General features: G+C 37.6%; 1 protein-coding gene and 1 long non-coding RNA gene across 8 annotated transcripts in view; both read right to left on the reverse strand.

Annotated features, from left to right (window-relative positions):
- The window catches only part of LOC139773534 (uncharacterized), a 129,833-nt gene that overhangs the window by 37,229 nt on the left and 70,259 nt on the right, over nucleotides 1-22,345 (reverse strand). For 6 of the 7 annotated variants that reach the window (XM_071708036.1, XM_071708037.1, XM_071708032.1 and 3 more), the window contains 2 exons: nucleotides 13,364-13,575; nucleotides 2,881-3,123 (listed from right to left, as the gene is read on the reverse strand). In XM_071708036.1, coding sequence (XP_071564137.1) covers nucleotides 2,881-3,123; nucleotides 13,364-13,497 — 377 coding nt within the window. In that variant the 5' untranslated portion in view covers nucleotides 13,498-13,575. The remainder of the gene's footprint in view (nucleotides 1-2,880; nucleotides 3,124-13,363; nucleotides 13,576-22,345) is intronic. The other variant, XM_071708038.1, reaches the window with a different exon arrangement.
- On the reverse strand, nucleotides 21,188-22,274 carry LOC139773531 (uncharacterized). Its single transcript, XR_011718371.1, has 2 exons — nucleotides 22,123-22,274; nucleotides 21,188-22,049 (listed from the first exon to the last, which is right to left on the reverse strand). It is a non-coding gene; the product is annotated as an uncharacterized lncRNA (long non-coding RNA).

Below are 22,345 nucleotides of genomic sequence, written 5' to 3' on the forward strand. Positions count from 1 at the left end.
TGGTAGTTCCATTCTTCATACCTAGTGAAATGGAAGGAACATATCATTCTCTTTTTTTATTCTTTTCAGGGAGATCGACTATACTCGTCGTACTCTCTAAGTTCTATGTAAGATATAGGTAGTTCTTGCTGGAAATAAGAAACGAGCGAGAATCGAGATCAGATCAGTTAGCTAGAGTATTAGATGGATAGGAGGCAGACAGACAGACAGACAGACATACAACAGACGGACAGACAGACAGACAGACAGATAGATAGACAAACAGAGACAGAGACACCGACAAATCGCATACGTTAGACAGAGACAATAACGGAACTAAAGATCGTTATTATGCCACTACGCATTCTTGAATCCTTAATGTAACATTTATGTACAGTGTTCTGTCGTTGATGTAAGTGTATGTTGTCGCGCATATTATGTAACACCCTGATCCTTTCAGATCTTTCTTTCTCTCTGCTATGACACACACAATCTATTTTTTTCTTTCTGTTAATTAGAACGTCAAGCATGTAAACGTGTTTATTGGAAATATCAGCTAAATCTGAGCGATTTTTTTAAAGCGATTACTGTCGAGTTAAAATAATCGTTTCGTTTATGGAAATTTAACTGTCATCCGCGTGAAAAAATATCTCGAGAGGAAAAAGACTTCACGAGTATAGTGGATAAGTAATTTTCATCGATATTTACCGGTATTTATCGATAGCTTTCTATAGGAAAAAGGAAAATAAAATTAAAACATTCGAGATTTCGAGACGTAGACGAGAATTAAAAACTCGATACCAATGCTGGTAACGCGAAATAGATGAAGAGAAATATTTCGATTCGCAACGTGAGATCAGTTGCTGGGCGGATATTAATTCAAGCGTATCGTATATCCTGTAGTCAATCGAATCGCGCCGATACAAAGCAAATGGAGAAATGAGCTGTGTTATCGATACATGCGTACGAATTAGAGCTAAATGAATGAGTGACAGGGTCGCGAGTTCACGAACTCCGCTTTTTCAACAATACGAACCGTTCGATTTCTCTTGCTATTAGAGATGCTCCCCGCGTCGCTTGCAATAATTCCCGTTTATTAAAAATTAATATTAATGATTTATTAATCAGAAACTTGCGCGGTAACCGAGATACCTCGTTGTCCACGAGTAAGAGCATCCGCGAGGTAAAAGTTCGCGAATTTCACTTGCAAATTGCGAGCAAGCGGATCGTTGCTCAGTGAATAAAGCCGCTGAGCGGGCGATCAACGTCTAAGTTCGTGAGTTCATTATCAGCGTTCGAAATTTCAAAGTGTCGCTGGACATCAGAGAACAGATGCAGCGGTCACCTGTCAGCTAATCTAATACAAAGTAGAACACGAGTCGTACAGTAATCTGAGGTAGTAGAGTAGGAGAGAGTGGAGAGTGATAGGCGAGAGAGATAGGATAGAGTTGCAGTGACGAGCGAGTAGCCAGTACTTTCGTGCGGTTTCATGTCGAATGCAGGATGACGTTCACGAGGTAAAACGATCGGATCGAAAGTCGAGCCCCTTTACCCAAGACTTTACCCGAGACTGTAATTTTAACATCAACACTGATGTACTTTAAGACAATATTAAATTGTAAATTCGAAACCGTAAGTCGATAATCGTCTAAAGTTACATACGAAAATGTACCATCACTCGTAAATCTATTCGATTGTATTTTATCTCACTGATGCAAGTAGTATATAACATTTTGTCACGCTCTGAAATGTGTAACAAACATTTGCATTTTTAGAAAAACATTGTTAGATTTCATAGTTTCCCTCATGTCGCTTTACGAGACTGTCACCTTGTTACTAATTTTATCTACCTGAATTGGCCTTTTTCGTGAATTTTTTAAACGTACAAAGCCGATAATCTCGTACTCAGACCCACACCATCGCCCTCGAATTTAATATAGCGACGTTTCATTTTCCATACAAACTTTATTGCAGTTCGTACATTTATTTAGCGCAAGTCCCGTGCCTTCGTAATTTTTTTACGTTCCTTCGTTTTACATCGGTGATCGGCCGTGGTATCGTGTGGATATGGAAACAATATCAGATCAGAGTTTCTACGTGCGCGCGTCGAGAGACATTCTTGAATAATTCACTCGGTGTTGAAAATCCGCGAAATGCTTTTAAAACTCGTCTCGGGGGCCAGAGCGTAGCCCTAAAAATCCGAATCCCTCGGAGTAATCCAATAGATTTGAAAATCTATCGTGTACACGAGATGAATAATTGACAAGATGCAAACGCCAGCGCGCGCTACAAGATCTCCAATACTTTCAACAAAAACCGCTCCCGAGAATCCCGAGACGTTTCAAAGCCACGTGTAAACTGTAAACTAGCAACATTTTCTAGGAAACTAGGAAATTCCGCAGACAGTGATTTTAAATAACCCCGTACAATTACTAGAAAGAATTTATTTAAAAAATATAAAATAATAATCGTAGAATATCAAATATCAATTAATACGATCGCGTCATTTATTCCTGAAAATTAATCTATAAAATTTACTTCTTTAGAATCTCCTCAATCCATATTGCTTAGCTTAATTAATTAATTACTTAGCTAATCTCGAATTAGAGTCTCGTTAAAAAAGAATTATTGCATTACGGATAATTGTCATATTGGATGAAGAACTGTACGAGACGTGTACGAGACAAACGCCTTCAAAAATAAAGTTCCAAAAGCATACACATATAGGGGTTGACTACAAGTGAATGCTTCAAGGCACCGTGCCGAGTTCCCAACACAATTCATGAAAGTTTTGCGCGTATGTGTGTGTGTGTATGTGTGTGTGTTAGTGTGTTAATGTGTCTTGTGTGCGAATGACAGTGCCAGAGGTTTACCGTCCATATCGACTAATGGCGGGAGTACCTCTTGATTTTGCGTAGAGAGGAATATAACGCCATGACCGCGCGTACGTTACTCCATTTTTGCGAGCCCCTCGTGCTACGAGGCCTCCTGGGTGCGGCGGGTATCTCTGTATCGAGGGCGTAGCTCTCCAGCGATTCCGAAGTGGTCGAGGTGGCGGCGGCGAGCCCAGCACCGGCCGACCTGCTCGCTAAGGCTTGTCGATGACCCGAGATAGCGTGTCGTCGACGGTAGATCTCCAATGACCTGCGAAGAAGACACAGAACCCACACGGGTTGCCTCTCCCTCCCACACACCCTCTTTCTCACTGTCTCTATCCCTCGCGCACGTATACACACACACGCATACACATTCTCGCGATCTCGTTCGTGCCTCTTCTCTCATATACCCTGCTCTAGCGTGCTTCTCCTTTTCCTCTTTCGCACTTCCTTGATCTGACCCAGGATACACTCGCCTTAGGATGCGTTATGTATGAGCGAATGATACAACATTCGCTCCAGGCAAGATGGTTTCCTTTAATGTCGCCATGATTTCTTCACGCAAATCTGTACTACGTGGGACACGTCTGTTAGTTTTCCCCGGGTCCCGAGGGGGTACTCTGCGTGTATAGCGTGTGTTGTGGATAAATATTAATTCTAAAAATACTAAGAGGTCAACTCGCAATAACTGCTCCACAGCGCGAAAAAGGAGAAAAAGAAGAAAGAAAGGTAGCCTCGAATATAAATTCTTTTGAAGTTTACTCAAAATCAGAGCAGATCTCCTCGGAAAAATCAACGTTCCGACAAACTTCCGGGTTCCTCGTTCCAAGTTGAAACAGGGGATGAGCTTTTAATGCTTCGTATTTATGTAAGACGCGAATCGTATATGTCGTAAACGTATTTCTCTTAACAATGATTAATTCCCGATGCAACGTGACTTGTGATTCTCAAGCCGCACGTTAGTCTCGGACCATGCTCGATAACACGTTCGCGAGGTGCTTACTGCAGCTAACAGTGGTTTCGCAAAAATAAAAAGCTTTACTCCACATCACGAGAAACGATCTCGCACGTAAGTAACGCAATATAATAGTTATGATCTCTAACATATATCATTGAGTACGTGAACAAGTTTCATCATTCATGTCTTCTCTCTCTCTCTCTCTTTCTCTCTCTTTCACTCTGTTTCTCTCTCTCTCTCTTTCTCCAAGTCAATCTCGTGTTCTCTCAGACAGGCGCAATCACATGCAATCCTTCATCCTTTCCTTTCCGTGTCCGTCTGCCCATCTCCATATCACATCGTGAAAAACGAGCTCTCCGCTGAAAAGTCGTCGGCTGATGCGACGTGACGCTAAATTCATTTGTCCACTCCCCCTCTTTCAGCCATAAAAAAAGTGTTACCGTTCCCAACGACAGAAGTTCGGCGCCACGGCATATCGCGGCATTAATTGATGTGATGCGTGAATTCGATAACGCCGGCAGTTTGCCGAGTGCGATTTACCACTATGACGGGAGATTGCGGGGTCACGACTGCGGCAGAATCGCTGCCGTTTCCAGAGAGACGGCGAGGGGTGCGAGCGGCCTGGGAAAATAGGAATCTGGTGCCGCGAAATTCGGGGATAGTGGATCCCGGATACGCGCTGAATAAATAAAGGCGGAACTTGCTGATTGTACGCCTTGTTTGCGCGAGTCGTCACGCGTGTTAAGAAGTCACAGGGAAAAAAACGAGACGGAGGAAGGAAAGGGGAAACAGACACGACGGGACAGACGGGCGAGCAACGAGGCGCGCGAGTCGGACGCAAAACTTCGACTTGGAAATTAGTTGCATCGCCTCATCCAATTATTCTGCGCGCGGCGGAAATTGTAATTCCACTTTAATATTACAACACAAAACACAGGCTTCTCTCTTCTCCTTTCTTGGTAAATTCGATGCGCATAATGAAGCAAGATATTTACTGTGGTCATTTCGTTCTGAACGTTATTATTCTATTATTTCTGCTACTGATTACTAAGCTGAGGACTCATAAAGTAATAGTGCAATCTGTTTTTCTTTCATAAGAACTTAAAGAGAAAGGAGAGAGAGAGATTAATCCATATTTAATTTTAATTTACATTAGTCGCGTTAAAATGATGACAGAATTTATCCGGTTTTTACTTTGACAATTATACGCAAAAAATATGCTCGCACATCTTCCGCTTCGTGCTTGCCATTTCTTTCAACGTCCCTTCAGTTTTTTCCGTAATGATTATCATGATGAAATGATAATGCATTTAAAAGGGATGCACGAGAAATTCGTACAAAGCAGGGGAAGAGTTATCGCCGAAAAGTCATACTTGACTTCAAGCGTGTCCTGCTGCCGTCGCGTCTGGCATATGACTCTGATCTGTGACGTTAGTCTGCAGCTAGGAGCCTTTCCGAAACGTTTGATCAAACTTTCGGCGCATACAGGAGCACTCGAGCCAAGAACTTTCGACTAGATACCCTAGCAAAAGATATATTCGGTACATCATATACTTTCGGCGAAGTCTGAGACACTACTGAGAGAAAACGATTACTTATTCCACGACTGCTCGCCTACTTTAAAATGACTGACCCACTTAACTTCATTCTTAAGTTCTTCCTCATCCTTACAAAACTCGCGATATTACTTCGGCTCTCTGTCAAGAGAAAACTGTTTTACGTTTAATACGTACTTGTATATGTTCCATTAGCGCGTCGCTGCCGAGATGTTACTTTATTGACTTTATCAACGACTCTAACTTTTCGATAGCGTCGCAAAGGAGAATTCGCGACGAGTACAATAAACGAATAATCCAATCAAACGTTCTTCCGCTCGATTTCCTGTACGCGCGTAACTGGTATAAAAAATTCTTTCGAGATACAATCATTCCAAGTCGCTAGATATACAGGTCGATTTTCAGCTTACGTTCTCACCCAAATTGCTCCTTTGTGGGAGAGTGCTTACTTGTATCGCGACCAAGCACGCGAGATTTCTTTGTGCGCTCGAATTAATGTAGAAACGGGTGAAGCTGAATTCGCTTTTCGCTACCGTATCCATTAAATCTAAAGCTAACGCGAGTCCCGCATGCACGGTCGCGTTCAACCGCAATGTTCGTCATTCCTAGAGCGTAGCTGGAAAAAATATAATCGAATTAATGATACGACAATCTCGTGTTTCCTTCAATCGTCCGAGAGCCGGTCGACGTCTTCTAAAAAGAAAATATTCAGTCTTTTCTATATCGACCTCGTAATTCTTGCGGCAATAAAAAATTCTTCAAATGACTCTTCATTTATTTCTTCATTATTTAAAGCGGTACGATAGATTATTATAGATATTAAATTATAAATTTTATTCGGGAACATTCTTCAGATCACTTTGCGAAACAGATCAATCGATATAAAAGATTTTTCGTGCCCTTTTGCAAAAATATCTTATATAATTTTAATAATATTAGTAGTTTTTGTAGTATCTACGCTTCAACGGATTAAAAGCCTATCATAAATTTAACGGATGTTATCTAGAGTTTCAGAGTTCAGCCTGGATGGAACTTGAACTTCCATTTTATTTATGTCCTCCCCTAAGAAGGAGGGTTAGGTATCAGGTTTCGAGATGAAAAATATCGTATCTGTGTGTGTGTGTGTGTGTGTGTGTGTGTGTGTGTGTGTGTGTGTGTGTGTGTGTGTGTGTGCGTGTGTTTATCCACATATAATATATTAAGAAAACACCAGGATAGCTATCTCATCTCACACGAAATTCCGGTCCTGATTGTTGAGTGTTTGCTTCTCGCTGCTTTCTGGGGAAATCGCGGAATTAAGGTATCTGCGATGTAATGGGAAAAGCGAGAAACGCAAAAAAACACGTTGAATTTTAGCTTGTTTGCTTCTGCCGCGCCATCGTATCGTACTACATTAACAACATCGTGACGGTGTTAATGAATAACTTTATCTATTTAACGCTTCAATATTTCCACCTTAAATATTACATACATCGGTAAATTGAAATACTCTTTTGCGGAATTGGTTGAGAAAAAGCACGAAACGGAGATCTTATTTGAGTTGTAGTTATTTAATTGCTGAGAGTTGAGGTATCACAAATTTCTATAATACGAGAAATAATCATGATATTATCGAATAACTCGAGAGAAAATTAAAAACGTTCTCGTTCGAGCCGCGGTTATTCAATTGTAATCGCTGAAAATCGAGGAATGAGGGCGGCAGAGGTAAGAGACATCTTTAAAAACTAGAAATAATAGTCCAGTTCGTGATATTTTCCAGCGGAACAGAGATAACGTCGACGTAGCAATGAACTCCGTTATATTCGTTCTTAACATGTCGGGAAATGAGGAATTTTCTATGTAAATATGACACGTTTGCCAGATGCTCGTAAAAGGCTGCTTTGTCGAGAATGATTGTACGACTTCAGAATATAGTGCTTATTTTAGTTTTAGAATAAAGTAACACGGCTCTGTTTCTCTACTTCAGAGGCACAAAGGATAATTTTCAAAATAAATTTTACATACTTTAACTCAAAAAGGAACTTGTTTTATCAGAGAATTATAAAATTAAGGCAAAAAAAGAAATTATAACGTGAAAGACAGTAATAAATAAGAACTGATAAATTTTTCTTTCAACATTGATATTCTTATGATGAATATGAGTAAAAGAAGGAATACGACAGTTTAATATTTAAAATAAAGAACATGATGTGATAATTTTAAAAAATGCACAATATTGTATCAGAAAGTTAAAAACGGTAATACATTCACCGCTCTGAAAATTTTCGCTTTAACGAAAGGATTTATGTGGAACGCGTGATGAAGCATTTACGCTGCCGATTGACGATGAAAAAAATACTCAACGATGTTCTCACTTGGATCTCAAATATCGCGAAACCCGTACACGCTTCTTCCAATGAACTTTCCGCGATTATGGTAGAGTACGGGTGATCACGTAATCTAACGAGTACTTGGATTTTGATTAAAAAATCACGGCCGGCATACTCTTCACGTTCTTTCAGACGGAAAATGTACGAACAGCATTTGCAGTGAGATAGTTACATAGTTTACTTGAGATGCACGAGTGCTCTTGACTTACAGTCTCCACGCTTCAATTAAAAAGTAAATAAGTTCGAACCGTGGTTTCATATAATAATTGGAACTTGGAACGGTCGCAGTGTGATGCGAATCTAACGAATTCAATGATTTTCCAGAACGTCGTAGAGTTCCATGAGCGACTTGAGAAATGCAGTGTTCTGCATATTACAATATTTGAAATACGTTAATAAAAAGAAATGTAAGAGATATTTTGTGGCTTAAAAGAGAACAAACGAGTTGTACACTTTGGAGTTAACATCTATATCATTATCGCGCGAATCTCTGCTTCAATCTCTTTATCGAGGCTTTTCCTCGTTGAAATACGTGTTGCCCCGAGGAAAGGATCCGGTCTCGCGATAAAGAAGAACGCTTGTTTCACTCGATATCTCCGCGAAAAGCGATATTACGGTGCTCGCCGCGATCGGGCGCGACAAGGAAATATTGCCTCGAGACATAATTCCGAGCCGGAAGAAAATCTCTCACGTTTTGCATCCAAGCGAAAACGAGTCGCGTCTCAGCCCCCATCGAACGCGAGAACTGTAATTGGCTCGAGAGTAATAATCCACGCTGGGAGACCGCCGGATCGACGTTATTAGAGCCGCACTAACGTCGTTAGAGCAAACTTGGTCAGCGCATCGAAAAACGTTATCATGTTGTGGGATTCTCCACAGTATATAAACAGCGCATAATTCTTCGTATATCTCAGTTTTGCCCTCCTAGTTAATTATGAAATCAGTTCAGGATTAATACTACAAAAAGCTAAAGTCGAACTTATAATTAGTCGAATTTGACTTAATTTCTCAACATTTTAATTCAGGATTTTACAGATGTATCACTCGAAGCTCTCAAAATAAAAAAATTTAGAAATTACATTAATGTTTATACTACCATTCCGATCTTTGAAATTAATTGTAAGATTATTGTATTATCAATTCAATTTTTTCGATGTTAAATGTATTTCCAAGTATCTAAAAGACTGATCTCGCAATTTTAAGATTTTTTTCTTTCGGATTTATTAAACGCGATATCCAGTTACACGACGTCCTTTGCCCGCCATGATTGATGAAGCAAGCTGAAAAGCTTTTCCGCAAAATTTCACCCTATTCGGATTTGCCGGATTATATTTTCTCGTGCTTACTTACGCGCAAGATTTCACCGAGTTATCATTCCCATTATCGCTTCGCCGTGAAACGAGCGTTCCCCGAGGTAGACCATACCTTGAAAAAGCTTCGACGCGATCAACCGAGTGTATAAGAAGGAGATTAAGCCTCGCCTCGGTCCTCTCGAACTTCGAGAGCGAACTTTAATGGGGGCCGGACCAATCGAGAGTTTAAACATTTTGCAAGAGGAAGGGTGAATTGAGAGATCATGATGAACTTTAAACTTCTCTTTCATTTTGCTTTAAGGATGTATAGGTCGTACAGTCCTTGCTAAAAGTTAAACTTTCAATCAAAGAAGACTTTGCATGTATGTCAAACTCAAAATTTTTTATATGTTAGAAGGGATTACCGTTAACAGTATGATTTTTTGTTATTTAAATAATTAGTATTGTTTAAACAATTAAAAAAATTGTTTTGTTGCAAAAAATTTTGAAACTTAAAATACAATATCAATGATGTATGTTTTACACATAAAAAAAGTTTAAGAAATATCTTAATGGTTTATTTATATTTTATTTATATTTACAGCAAAAATGTCGATTCTCTATAAGGGATAATGTTAATTTTATCAACTTTAAACTTAAATAACTCTTAAATAACTTCAAATTTTTACAGAGTATTTTTAATTTAATTTAGAAACAATTTACAGCACTTTCTGAATATATTTGAAATACCTCCAATACATCCTTAATTACAATAACTTTTAAACCAGTAAGAGAATTGTGCTGAAATTTTACACAGATACTTAGACGTAATAATAAAACAATCTATGAAATTTTTAGATTTTTGGTAATGCTTTGAGATGTCACCCATACATCCTTAATATACGTCGACATATTTTTCATCTAATTAGCGTAAAATCCGTACGAGAATAAATTTCTCATTCGACACGGCGTCTATGAACTTTTTGAGAAAAAAATTTAAAAGAAAAAAATAAAAAAGATTTTTCTTTAAAAAATAGAGAATAGAGGTTTTCTAAAAGAAAGTATAAAATTGAAAAAGTTTATTGAACTAATAAAATTAAAAAAATTAATTGAATTAATAAATTTATTAATAAGAATAAAAAATAATACGACATAAAATTAGTATGATTAACTCTTTGCAATCAAAAACATTATGCTAGACTCTATATCAACTCAGTCTCTCGTTAATTCAGTCGCATTTCGCGTGCACATATTTCTTTAATTTATACTACTATAATCAGATAATGCGCGCATGTATTACATGCGAATATGTATATCTACGTTTTCCATTATATTACGGAAAATATGAATGATTTAAATGAGTGTACGACTCATTCAAAATGAAACACGTCATTTAATATGCATGACCACAAAAGCCATTGAAGTTCCCATTTGCATTAACAAAATCAGCATAACAAAGTCATTTATGCTGATAACCAAAAAGTTTATGCTATCTAGTAATCTACAATGCAGTGTGAAAAATGTTCTGTCTTCCGTAACGCTTCACTTTTCCGTAACATTCTCGAGTCTTTTCACGGTACTGAGCTTTTGAAAGAGAGACTTTTGAAGACATAAGTTTTGAGAAATTAAAAATATATTCCACGTTTTCGATCACCGTTCTGTAGCCCTATCAATTTCAATATTTTCCCCTTCAATATATTCTGATATCAGATAATTGTGTTACGTGCCGCTTGCACGATCAGGGGTAAAAAAGAAAGTCATTATTTGTGACAAACACAATCAGTTGAAGCAAAGTATACAGGCTGTACACACAGTAAATATTTCACATTGGGAATTAGTGTGTTCGTCGGATGAGCGTGTGATTACGAGGGTGAAATACTACGTATGTTTAAATGTTTGAAACGCGAGAGGATGGCTCTCACTCGCAAATTCATCACCGCCCGATTAAAGTCCCATCCATTACGATCGCGAAATGTTCCGCCTGAAATTTACCGCGGCGTATTGAAAGCGCATTTTCGATGCATGTGACGTGGGCGTGTTGCCGAAACGCGTTGCGAAAATCGAATAATGAGGACGCGCCATCACTATTAGCTTTAAAGCGATTTGAGTTACTGCAATTTGCGTTGTAAAGAGTATTTTGTGAATCGATAGTTTCATGATGTTACTTTGCGAACATAACTTACCGCAATTACAGAGGGACGATATAATTAATAAACGCTTCGTTTAAATTAATTGAGAACGCGCGAGATTTCGCTTTACTAATATCGACAGCTGTTAGTGGAAGTTGTTATCCGGCTACGATACATTGATATTTTACGTTTCGCTGTCTCGGTATAACAAATAAACGGGATAAAATAATACGGCGAGAATGTGGTAAATATTCGAAATGTTTCGAGCAAGTACTACGCATCGAAAAACAAGATACATTTTCATTATTTAACACACGACATTTGCAGCTTTGATCACTACGATTCCAGTTGAAGCGTAAAACAGGATATCAATCCCGAATATCTGCGAACCTTTCACAGATGTAAACTTTGTCGAAAGCTTTTGACGTGTGTTATAACATTTGCATGACATTACGTTAAAAAAACCCTCATGATTAAAAGATCATAAACAGGATTTTAACCGTCATATCGTTTTGAATGGAAAAAAAAATTTTTTTTATCGACTAAAGCAGCTGAAGTAAAAAATTTATTAAAATAACAAGTTTATGTTATAGAGTCTATATCGTATATCGCTACATTACAGGTTGTCGCATTTATCGTTAGATATTGGATATTAATGCACGTTGAAAGCAAAATCGTTAGCGGCACTTAAAGCACTCTCACCACGAGCAGGATCAAACGCAGACCAAGTATCGAATGAAATTTTCAAAGTATTGCAGTCTGCGCGAGGCACGAGACGTCGCAGAAAATGCGCCACAGCCGCAATTGACTATCGTCAACGATCACGATAGAATTCGCGGGACGCTCGAAACAAAGTACGACGAAATTCAGCGAGTTTCCCCAGATTTCGGGTTTCGTGCAAATTATCTCGTCTTCAAATCTGAGCCGACGCGACACGCGTACTGTGAAGAGACAGACCTGTTCCGAGATTATACAGCATGTTGCTGTTAACTGGAACGACCGTCGCTCTTTTCTGAGTAAAGAGAAGAAAATGTCGAGGAAAATGGCTAAAAGAGAATCTTGTATGTGGTTCAGCGTTATCTAATTTCCTGCGACCCTATCTTCTCCACAGAAATGCATCTACAATTTTTTTTGCCATTTCTCTCCTCGTAGTTCACGTAAAAAGCAGCAGCAGCAGCAGCAGCAGCGGTTCGTCTCAATTTCTAAAACCTCCCTGTATACGCGAGCACACATCAAAAGTATACCTACAGAAATTAATCGAATCACATTGATTGAACATCTAAATCAATGCGGCTGATTGATACACTTAAATTAGTATGCAATTAATCAATTGCACAAAGGGATGAGAAATATAGAGTATTTCCCCGTGTTAATGAGAAATATAAAGTAGTTATCTCTAAGCAAACATGTACACATATAAAAGCAAATTTCCGTGTTTCTCTCAAACGCGTTTCTTAAATGCAAGCGATTAATAATCGATATTCTCCGTGCAACGTGTGCGTTATGCATTTCTCAATTATGTCATTATATTTCAATTTCAATGCAGCTACATTTTTATCCATAAAGAAGATAAAAATGTTATTAAACGAAGCATATTAAACGAAGCAGCTGTATTTATTCCATAAACTTTGATCTCATGCCGGATTGCATGATGTGCAGAATATAATTACAAGTTTAATCGTATGTAACAGAGAACACACTAACGAGTTCATGTTTAATGAGCTTAACGTTAAATTGTTAACCGATATATGTCGGACGCGGAAACAGCATTCGTAACAAAGTGTAGGAAAGGACAATCGTTAGTTTCCGCACTAGCAATCTTTTAATTACAGCCATTTTAATCTGCGTTTATGTATTTACGTTACTTAATCAGGAATTTTGATACATAAATTTAATCTGAATAATATGTAATTCAATCTACATAATACAATAAAATACGATATATTTTAACTTTATCAATTATATATATCTTAAATAAACAAATATATAAATTTAGTTTAATCTAAAGAATTGTAATTTTCGAATGTGAAGCATGAAAATCTGCTCGTATATATCAAGAACCATAAAAACGGGTCGAAAAACTGGTCAGTTGTGCGAATCCGTCTTTCGATCTACGTATTATCGCGCACGACAAAATGCCAAGGATTAAAATCAGGATAATCGACGAATGACCGGGATGCAAGAGTGTGTCGAGAATCACTAACCTCGATCCTCCGTGGCCATTAGATCGCCTACCGCTGCTCTCGTCGTCCTCGTCGTCCTCGTCGTCCCTTGAGGTAGCCAGTGACTGGGGAACCGAAGAGGGAGCGCTGCTACCGGAATCGGGCCCAGGGCCCATCCTCGAACCGGCAGCACCACTACAAGACGGCGCCAGACCACCCTCTCCCTGCCCTTCCTCCTTCTCCGCCCGATCCACCTGCAATCATAACCATCCGAATTTGTTTAAATATCGTCACGTGCACTTGATGTAAATCGACGCTGATTGCGGACAGACAATCGAATTAATTTCCTTTTCTTTGTTTGAATAAGTTATTTAAATTTGTACTTTGTGTAAACTTAATTAAAACAGAAATTTCAGTTCAATGTTAAATAATATCAGATTTTATTTAATCAGTCCGTTAGAATATCGAGCAAAGGCATTATAAACTTTCGAACTGACGCACGCAAACCACTGATATGCAATCGCGTGACATTTCGTGCATCAAAAATGCAGCAAGAACGCGGCGAACTTTTTCACCATGTCGCCCACAGATATCGAAAGATCATTGGCTTAGTAACACAAAAGATCATACATAATAAATATCGCAAATGCCAGCGTTCAATAACATGCGATATTTGATCATAAAGCCAGAAAGCATTACCATTTAAAAGGGAATTGTTTTTGCGCCTTCCGGCGTTTTACAATACGAAAATGGCTAGACCAGGAAGCATATCGTTAATAATACTACAATGCTCTGCTTCAATATCATGAAAGACGCTTTAACAAAATTTTTATTTGAAGCATTTCGTACTTCAATGTATCGTGCACTTAAATCGATATCCTATTCCGCTGTGTTGAAGGACCATCACGTGCCCAGGAGATCATCAAGCCGTATCCAGACCAAACAATAAGCGCGAACAAATACGAATAAACAACTTGCTTCAATGAGTGCAAACGCGCGGTGGCGTACACACTCAAAGATTGTTCGCGCTCGTTTACTCAGGCTGGACTTCAAATCACTGATCGAATGCTCTCGTTTTTCGCCTTGTGCACCGATCATGCGTGCACGAAAAACCTCAACGATCAGCGATCTCCGATCTCTCGGTATTTCGAAAACAAAACGGAATGTCATATATGATCAGAGCGAATTAAGTTGCCGAAATCCTATAAGCTCTGCGATTTCCGGCACGTAGCCACTGAAGATCGATACAGGAATCATGGCATTGCGACCAGGAATTTCCGGTCGGAAATCGTAAAGCTACATGATGGGTTGCCTGGTCGAGAGAGTGGAAAACAGAATACGTAACGTAATCTACTTATTGTACCGGATACCACACATACTTTTAATTAGCTCTGACAGAGAATTGTAGCAAGAAAACAGAAAGCAAAACAAAATTGGGTCGCGCGTATATAGGGTGCGTCTACAATAAATCTAAACTTGTAATCGTATTCTCTGGCTAATTTAAAGTCATCAGTTTTTTGTTAGCAAAAGGTACAGGTACATCAGGATGTCGCCACTTTTGCATTTTTCATAATTTTTTAACTTTTTTAAATGAAATATCTTGGCAGATCTCAAATTAAAATTCTGTCAAAGTATGTTTTAATTTAAAAATCCATTTTTAAATTAAAAGAATGTCTGTTAATACATGAAATAAAATAAAAAGTGTCGCTCTTATTTGTCTATTGAAACTCAATTTACAAAAGCTTTTGTAATTTCGATAGTTCTAAAGCTATACATGCACCTTAACATTTTCATTAAGAAAGGATTTTCAACTTTGTTACATAATTTCTCTGTTATAATTAAGATCGCAAGTTGCGAAACATCCTGTATTTCGCAGTTTCATGTGAGCGAGAGAAAATGCGTAATTGCATGACAAAGGACACAAAAGTTGTTTACATCCAAAGCTAAAGGCAATGCAAAATACACTCGTAAACTCGTCGTCAGAGATTATAAACTTTAATTAACGAGATGTTATATTGTCTAGCGTTTAATAAACGGATGCTCTCTTGTTAACTAGTTTCCACAACAATTTTTCTCAATTTTTGTTCTTATATATTATATATTAAAGTATATCTTATTAAAGGATATCTTTAATATTCCTATAATTTATATTTTATGTTTTTAAGATTTTTATATTTTTCATATTTTCTAATAATTAATATTCTAATTTGTACCAATAAATTGTGTTCACAAGTAAGTACATTTTCCAACACTCGTAAATTTTCCAACCACGCACATAATCAGACCTATATACACACAGTTGAGAAAATAGATTTATCTCTCAATACCACTGCGGTTGGTTAGAACCTACGTTTCGTTTTAGGATCCTCCTCGCGGTTAGATCCCTCTGTTTAGTTACGGTTCTCAGTTCAAAGCCGTAGCAGCTTAACTAACTGACCGAGATGGAAAATACACTGCGTCTCTCTGAGAAAATGTCTTATTTGCTGCAATTCGGCGGAGTATTTTTTGAAATATGATAGGTAATATGTTCACAGAAAATAAAAACTACTAGACACTGTTTTTACGGATATTCCCTTTGGCTATATTTTAAACGTTTTTCCTTCCAAAGTGCACGTTGCTACTCGCGAAAGTGCCTGATTACATAGTAATTTTTTCCTCTCCTCTCCGCTAATGTACGGAAAGGCTTTTATTTTTCACAAACGCGGACATGTCGGACGCGTTAAAACACGAATTATCCGTTTGTATATTCGAAAGAGTTATGCGCACGAGAAGTGTTTAATGTGACGAAAGAAAAGTGATACGCGGATGAATTCCCCTGGTATATGATATCTGTGTATATGAATCCAACAAACAAGCACAAAACATATATAGTTTATATATATAGGACACAAATATATACATATATATGGATAAGAGAGAGAGTTCGCAAAAAAAAAATATATATATACTATACATATATAAACCTATGCAGCACTGCTGCAGCTGTCAGTGATGCTGCAGCCATTCCGATCTACATATTCGCTTGAATTTTACCGGAGCGCGCATACAAAGACGCACATGCCCGTATATTTCATTTTATTTCAAATTCAGATATATCGGCTATTCAGGTGTCAGAGCCGCATTAAATAAAACTGCTAAACAGCTCGTTCGTTCTCACTTCGTTTCTTTCGGACATATAGAAATGGCCAACATCGAATAATATTCATTTCGAAGGGCAAATAAAAGTTAAATGGAACTCACGGCCGGGGTATCGTCGCTTTTATCGGCAACGAAATATCTCGCGCTCGTAGCATTTACGTTATCGCATTACGGGCAATCTCGAAACCAAAGTTACGGCCGCAAAACGATGGTCGTAGCGTCGTAACGTGATAGTAAAGATCGGTTCGGCGATTCGATGTACGTTCGCTAAAATGTACAATATAACGTATTCAATATAACGTGTATAATATATAACGCAATGCGGAGCGTAATGTAATCGTGCAACTTTTGTGGACGGCGTAGCCTCACAATCGACACACACGGTGCTATTTGTCTTGAAAACGTGCGAAACGACGATGCTGGGAGAAAGGAGAACTGACAGACAACAACGTCTCTGCGATTGCACGGTGGTTGATATAATAGTCAGCCAATATGGACGCGTGTCCCGAATTGGACATGGTGCCATTGTTCTCCGCTCTTGTTCCAAGTACAGAGCTTAACGGTGCTCGGATAATAATAATACCTTTGTGCTAAAACACAGCCCTTCCGAATGTAATACTTCCCCGTGTCACCTACATCATTATAGTTGCCCGCTGTGTAAAGCACTATACTGCGTAAATCCTGTTAACAACGTTCGCGATATAAGCTGCGTTATTTTCTTCAGATCCCACAGATCCCGTAGTTTGTTATGTTTGGCACGCTCTCGATATATACAGTCTGTTCCGCGACGGGTGACTTTAATTTCGATCAAATTTTATGACTCAATATTTTCGCGAAGGAGAAAAATTTCTCTCTCCAAAAAGAGTTATCTATCGCGAAAGTTTATAGTTTTTTTTTTAAGCTTTTAAATTTCAAATAAGTATTAAGGTTTCTTTCAATACATTCTCTTTTTTAAATTAAATAATTTTAATGCACCCTTCTTTCTTTTCATCAAGCTTTTTTCATATAAAAACATCGATTATATTTTAAAAATTACCATAGGTAATATATTCAAGTGATAACAAGTTTGTTATATCGTTTGCATTTTTATTTCATTGAACGTTTCATGTAAAAAAAATCGAGAGTCTTCTCGATATATCGCCAGCGGAATAACAATCCATTAGCTAGGAATTTTCAATATTATATTTCATCATTGTAAACATATATCTATATGTATATAAATCTCTGCAGTGTTTTATCGTTTCCATCGTAGACGATGTAGTTTCATTCGATTATAATATTATGGTCATCGCGCTAAGCACACTTTTATCAGGAAACCGGCGCCGTGCTCGCAATTATCCCTAAATGGAACGCGAAATGTGTTTCGCAATTTTGCGTTCGCGAATGACGGTGCCCCATTCGCCCGTCCATCGAAACGGTATAATACGTTGTCCCGGTCTAAATCACATATGCGCATTTATATAACTGGATTTCTAGGGGGACGTATAGGCGGCACCGACTATCTGCCGAGGCTTTCTCGTCTGCGCGCAAAAAATTATTCGAGGGGAGGTGTAACCGATCTATTGTTCGTTCTGTGCTCTCTTTTCTTTCTTTCTTTTTTTTCTTTTTTTTATACTGCGCGTGGCGAAAATTCCGCGGTGAAGGGGCAATTTGCAGCAGAGTCGCAGTCGTAAATTGGGCGAGCTGAGAACGCCGGTAATGTCGGGAGGGTCAATTGATTCACTCGACTGCGAGCTCCTTGTTAAAACTCAGTTCCACCGGAAAGCTTTTCTGTTCCTACAGAAACTTCAAGAAAAACTAACATTTTCGAATTTTCTCTCTTCAGAACGCCTTTCTGTAGAAATTATCTCAATTTCCTCGTTATACAAGCATCAATCACAGATGATTTAAGAATTTCTGAAAGAGCATTTTTTAATGAGCAATTACAGCACTTAAAAAACACGTAAAATCAATATCTCCACATGCAAAAACATTATTTTTGGAATGAGTGTACCAAATGATTTATTTGGCTGCGCGATGAAAATAATTCACACAATGAGGACGTCTGGTAACATTGGTATATACCTAATACTCTTTTCATTGCAGATTCTACATGCAATTTGAAGCAAGGCTAAATTAGGTCCACAACTAACAAAATATGTAAAATTTAATACAGTAAATTTACGGCTACATTTAAATTCGAAATGCATGCATCCATAGAGACTCTTATTAATTATGGGTTTCTGGATTTATGCACTCCGAATTCTTTTTGCATATATCGTCGAGTTATCTCGCGATATCGTTCGGCCGACTCCCGCGAGACATCTATCGATTACGAGCTCTTGCGCTCTCTCCTCTTTAAAATACTGCATCAAATTTTCGTACCGTAGATGCCGCGAAAAAAAAACCTGATCTGTATATGACGGCAAAACAACACAGCTTTTACTGCTGTGTGTGCTTCGGCTATATGTAATTTCGTCTGTGAAATTGCTTGTTCGTGGCGGAACCATTGATCTTCAAAAGAGGCGACGTGGAATAATAGATGGAAACAGTTGAATCGTACGTGTTTTTTTACCCGGCTATATGCAGTGTAGTTCAGATTGAACGTTACGTGCTAAGATTTCGTGGAGAAATATCATACAAGCACAACAATCTCTTTCTCCGTTTTACGCATGGAGAAACGTGAAATAAAGTTATTTCACTAGACAATCATGAACGATCATAGGCGATCGTTTCGAGAAAATACTACAAGTTCAAAAATTATTTGTTAATTATTATTAAAAATGTTAAATTTTAATTAATCTGTAGTAGAATAAAATTAAAAAGATAATTACTCGTAGGAAGCTACGTGAGCAGAGAAGTAGAATATACATTACAGAAATGATCGATTATTTATTGCATTTTATAAAATACTTTGATCTTTTTATACGCGAAGGAACGATCAAATCCCATAATTGTCACGATCGCGAGTTTATTTACGTTTAAGCTAACTTAGATGCAAAATGATTCTGTCAACTTCGATCGGCATCATTAACGTCAGTCTCCGTCGCATCGTACCTTCCCCTTGAATCCCACGGACATTAATCGTGTTTGACGTAACATCCTATTTTCCTCTACCTCAAGATCCGGAAACAGGTTAACTAGATACCGCCAACTTTGCCACGGTGTCGTATCTCAAGGGGATAAAGTATGCCGCACGAGTACCACGATGTAGATCGCGATTCGCCACCTTTGGGGAATTATTTAGTAACGACCGTTGCACATTAGCTCGCTGCAAATTATTACAATGAAATGAATGTCATGCGAAAAAGTAATTTAAACGTCATCATCTCAGCCAGTATTCAATATCTTCGTTAGTCTCTTTTAGTGATAATATAGCATCCGAATTCTTCTTTCGAGAGTTTTCGAGCAATTCAATCGTGTAAAGATCCGAATTGTTCCAAATATTGTTCAAAACTAGTATTTCTCGGAAGTCTCGTAAAGTCTTAAAAGTTTTGAATGTTTGAAACTTTTGAGAGTGCTGAAAATATCTAGGAAACGTTTCGTAAAAATTTATGTACGAGATATGTTTTGAATTTGAGGTCTTAAAAATATAAAATTGTCATCTAAGTCTGCATATCAAAAATAGATAGTAAATTAAAATAAGAACATAAAGTGTTATAGAGAAAAAATAATATCTTTTAAACATACAAAAGTATTTTGTCGCTTTAAGGAACTTTGATAATAATTCCTACGTAACAATAAATACTTTGGACAGAATATTACTGGATAGAAAGTTTAATGAATGCGTTAATATCCATTTCGTCCCATAACACCCATGTCACAATTTATATTTTATGCAGTACCAACGGAATGTTTGTGAATTTCACACATTTCGCACCGTGGCAGATTCAGCATGAATAACATTCTCCCGTATTGCTTCCCTTTCAATTTTTTTTATTTACCGCGTGTTGTTGTTAACTGACAAACAGATTCCGACCGTATATTGATATACGGTCCGTATGTTGATATAATTCGCGCGAATAAAGTGCCATTTATAAAATTGAATTGTCGTGACAAGTGTTATCAAGAGATACACAGTGAGCCGGAAAACATGAATACAATCGGGAAAGGAATTTCTATGGCTCAAAATAAGTCGAAATGATAAAATAAAGTTTTTTCGAATAAGACCTCGTTTTCGAAAAAAAGGAATTTAAAAGTTAATCGAGTACGCGTGCACTTAACTGATATTTCTATAGTCGACTTGGTTTGAGCCGTATAGGATCACCCTCTACAATCCTCTTGTGCTACATTTTCCGGCCTACCCTGAATATATATAAAGTAATCAGTGTGATTCGTGTAGTTTTTAATGTTAAAAATAAACTAATACACGCTAGAAAAATAATATCGCAAAACCGATATGTATTGATTAGGTTTGAACACACATATTAACCCATTAAGTCCTAGGAGGCTCTTACACGCTTTTCTGTTTTAAACCTTTGTAACTTGCATACTAATTAAAATTTTAGAATATTTAGAAGCAAAAAGAGTTGCTCTTTCCGAAAATCTAATCAATGATAGGGTGAGATCTGAAAAAAAAATATATATATAAAGGTTGAAAGTGGAGGGGTAAAAAAAATTATTTCTGCCTTTTTACTGATAAATATTCAACTAATAAATGATTGGTCTACCTTTTTGAGTAGAATAAATCGATATAATTATTATTTGAATGGTCTGTACGAAAAATTATACTCAAAAAGACAAACAAAATTATTTATTAGTTGAATATTTATTAGTTAAAAAAAGTCATTTACTTTTTTACCTCTACTTTCAACCTTTATATCTTTTTACAAGGATTTGAAGCGCATAGAAGTTTCCTAGAACCTAATAGGTTAAGAAGGTACGTTATAATAATATGGATTTTAATATTACACACATCACGAGAAAGTTCTTATAAAAATACATCTCTATTAAAACCGTTTACTTTTCTAATTACTGAATATTGTATCGGATATTTGCAACTAGTTTTCTTTCAAAAAGTTTGGGAAATTATATTTATTAATTATATTTTATATATTTAAGCATTCGATATATATTTTTATTGCTATTCAATTCAGATACTACTGCCAGTAATAATTTATTTTATTAAGTGCACAAATAATTATTATATTTATTATTATATTATTATATTATTTTTCCAATAAAATCTTAATATTTCGTCATCGTTTCCTTCCTTGGTAGTTTTTGCATTTCTTATCCTTGTTGTGGTGGAACTGTTGTCCCCGGGTACTCGTCATTTGCAATTGTTATCCACTTTATGCACTTTCAGGTACCCTTGATGCACTTATATCTGCATATCTGCACTTGGGGATGTTGCGGATGTTGCGGATGTTGCGGATGTTGCGGATGTAGCGGATGTAGGGGTTGGCCTAGATCGGTTTCGGAATCGATTTGGGATGATCCGTTTTGATGATTCATCCGTGAATGGACCATCTCTGAATGATCCATCCGTGGATGATTCATCCGTGAATCCATTCATATAGGACCATTGATCCAACCCGTTCTTTGGCTGATCACTAGATTCAATGGGGCTGCCCAATGACATGGGGGCGACGTACCAAAATACTTGTTCCTTTGAGCAGAATAGTACGTCGTTATTCCCCAGAAATTCATCGATAAGCGATCATGTTCGAATTAAGACTTACGGATTCCTGGACCATGGCGCACACTACGATCGCCAAGACCATGAAGACCACTGTTATTTTCATGTTGCTATCTTGTGTTACCGTATTTGCCAATGCTTGCACTGTTAATGCTTGCATTGCAGTGCAATAACGATATTTATTCGCGCTGCTGACTAACGATCTGTTTGTACGCATCTGTTTTGCCACTTGCGTAGCCGTATTCTACTGTCAACTCTATTCTGTT

The sequence above is a fragment of the Temnothorax nylanderi genome, unplaced genomic scaffold, assembly GCF_030848795.1.
Source record: "Temnothorax nylanderi isolate EJ_2023f unplaced genomic scaffold, tnyl_v1.0 TNYL_tig0063_pilon, whole genome shotgun sequence".
Lineage (NCBI taxonomy): Eukaryota > Metazoa > Arthropoda > Insecta > Hymenoptera > Formicidae > Temnothorax > Temnothorax nylanderi.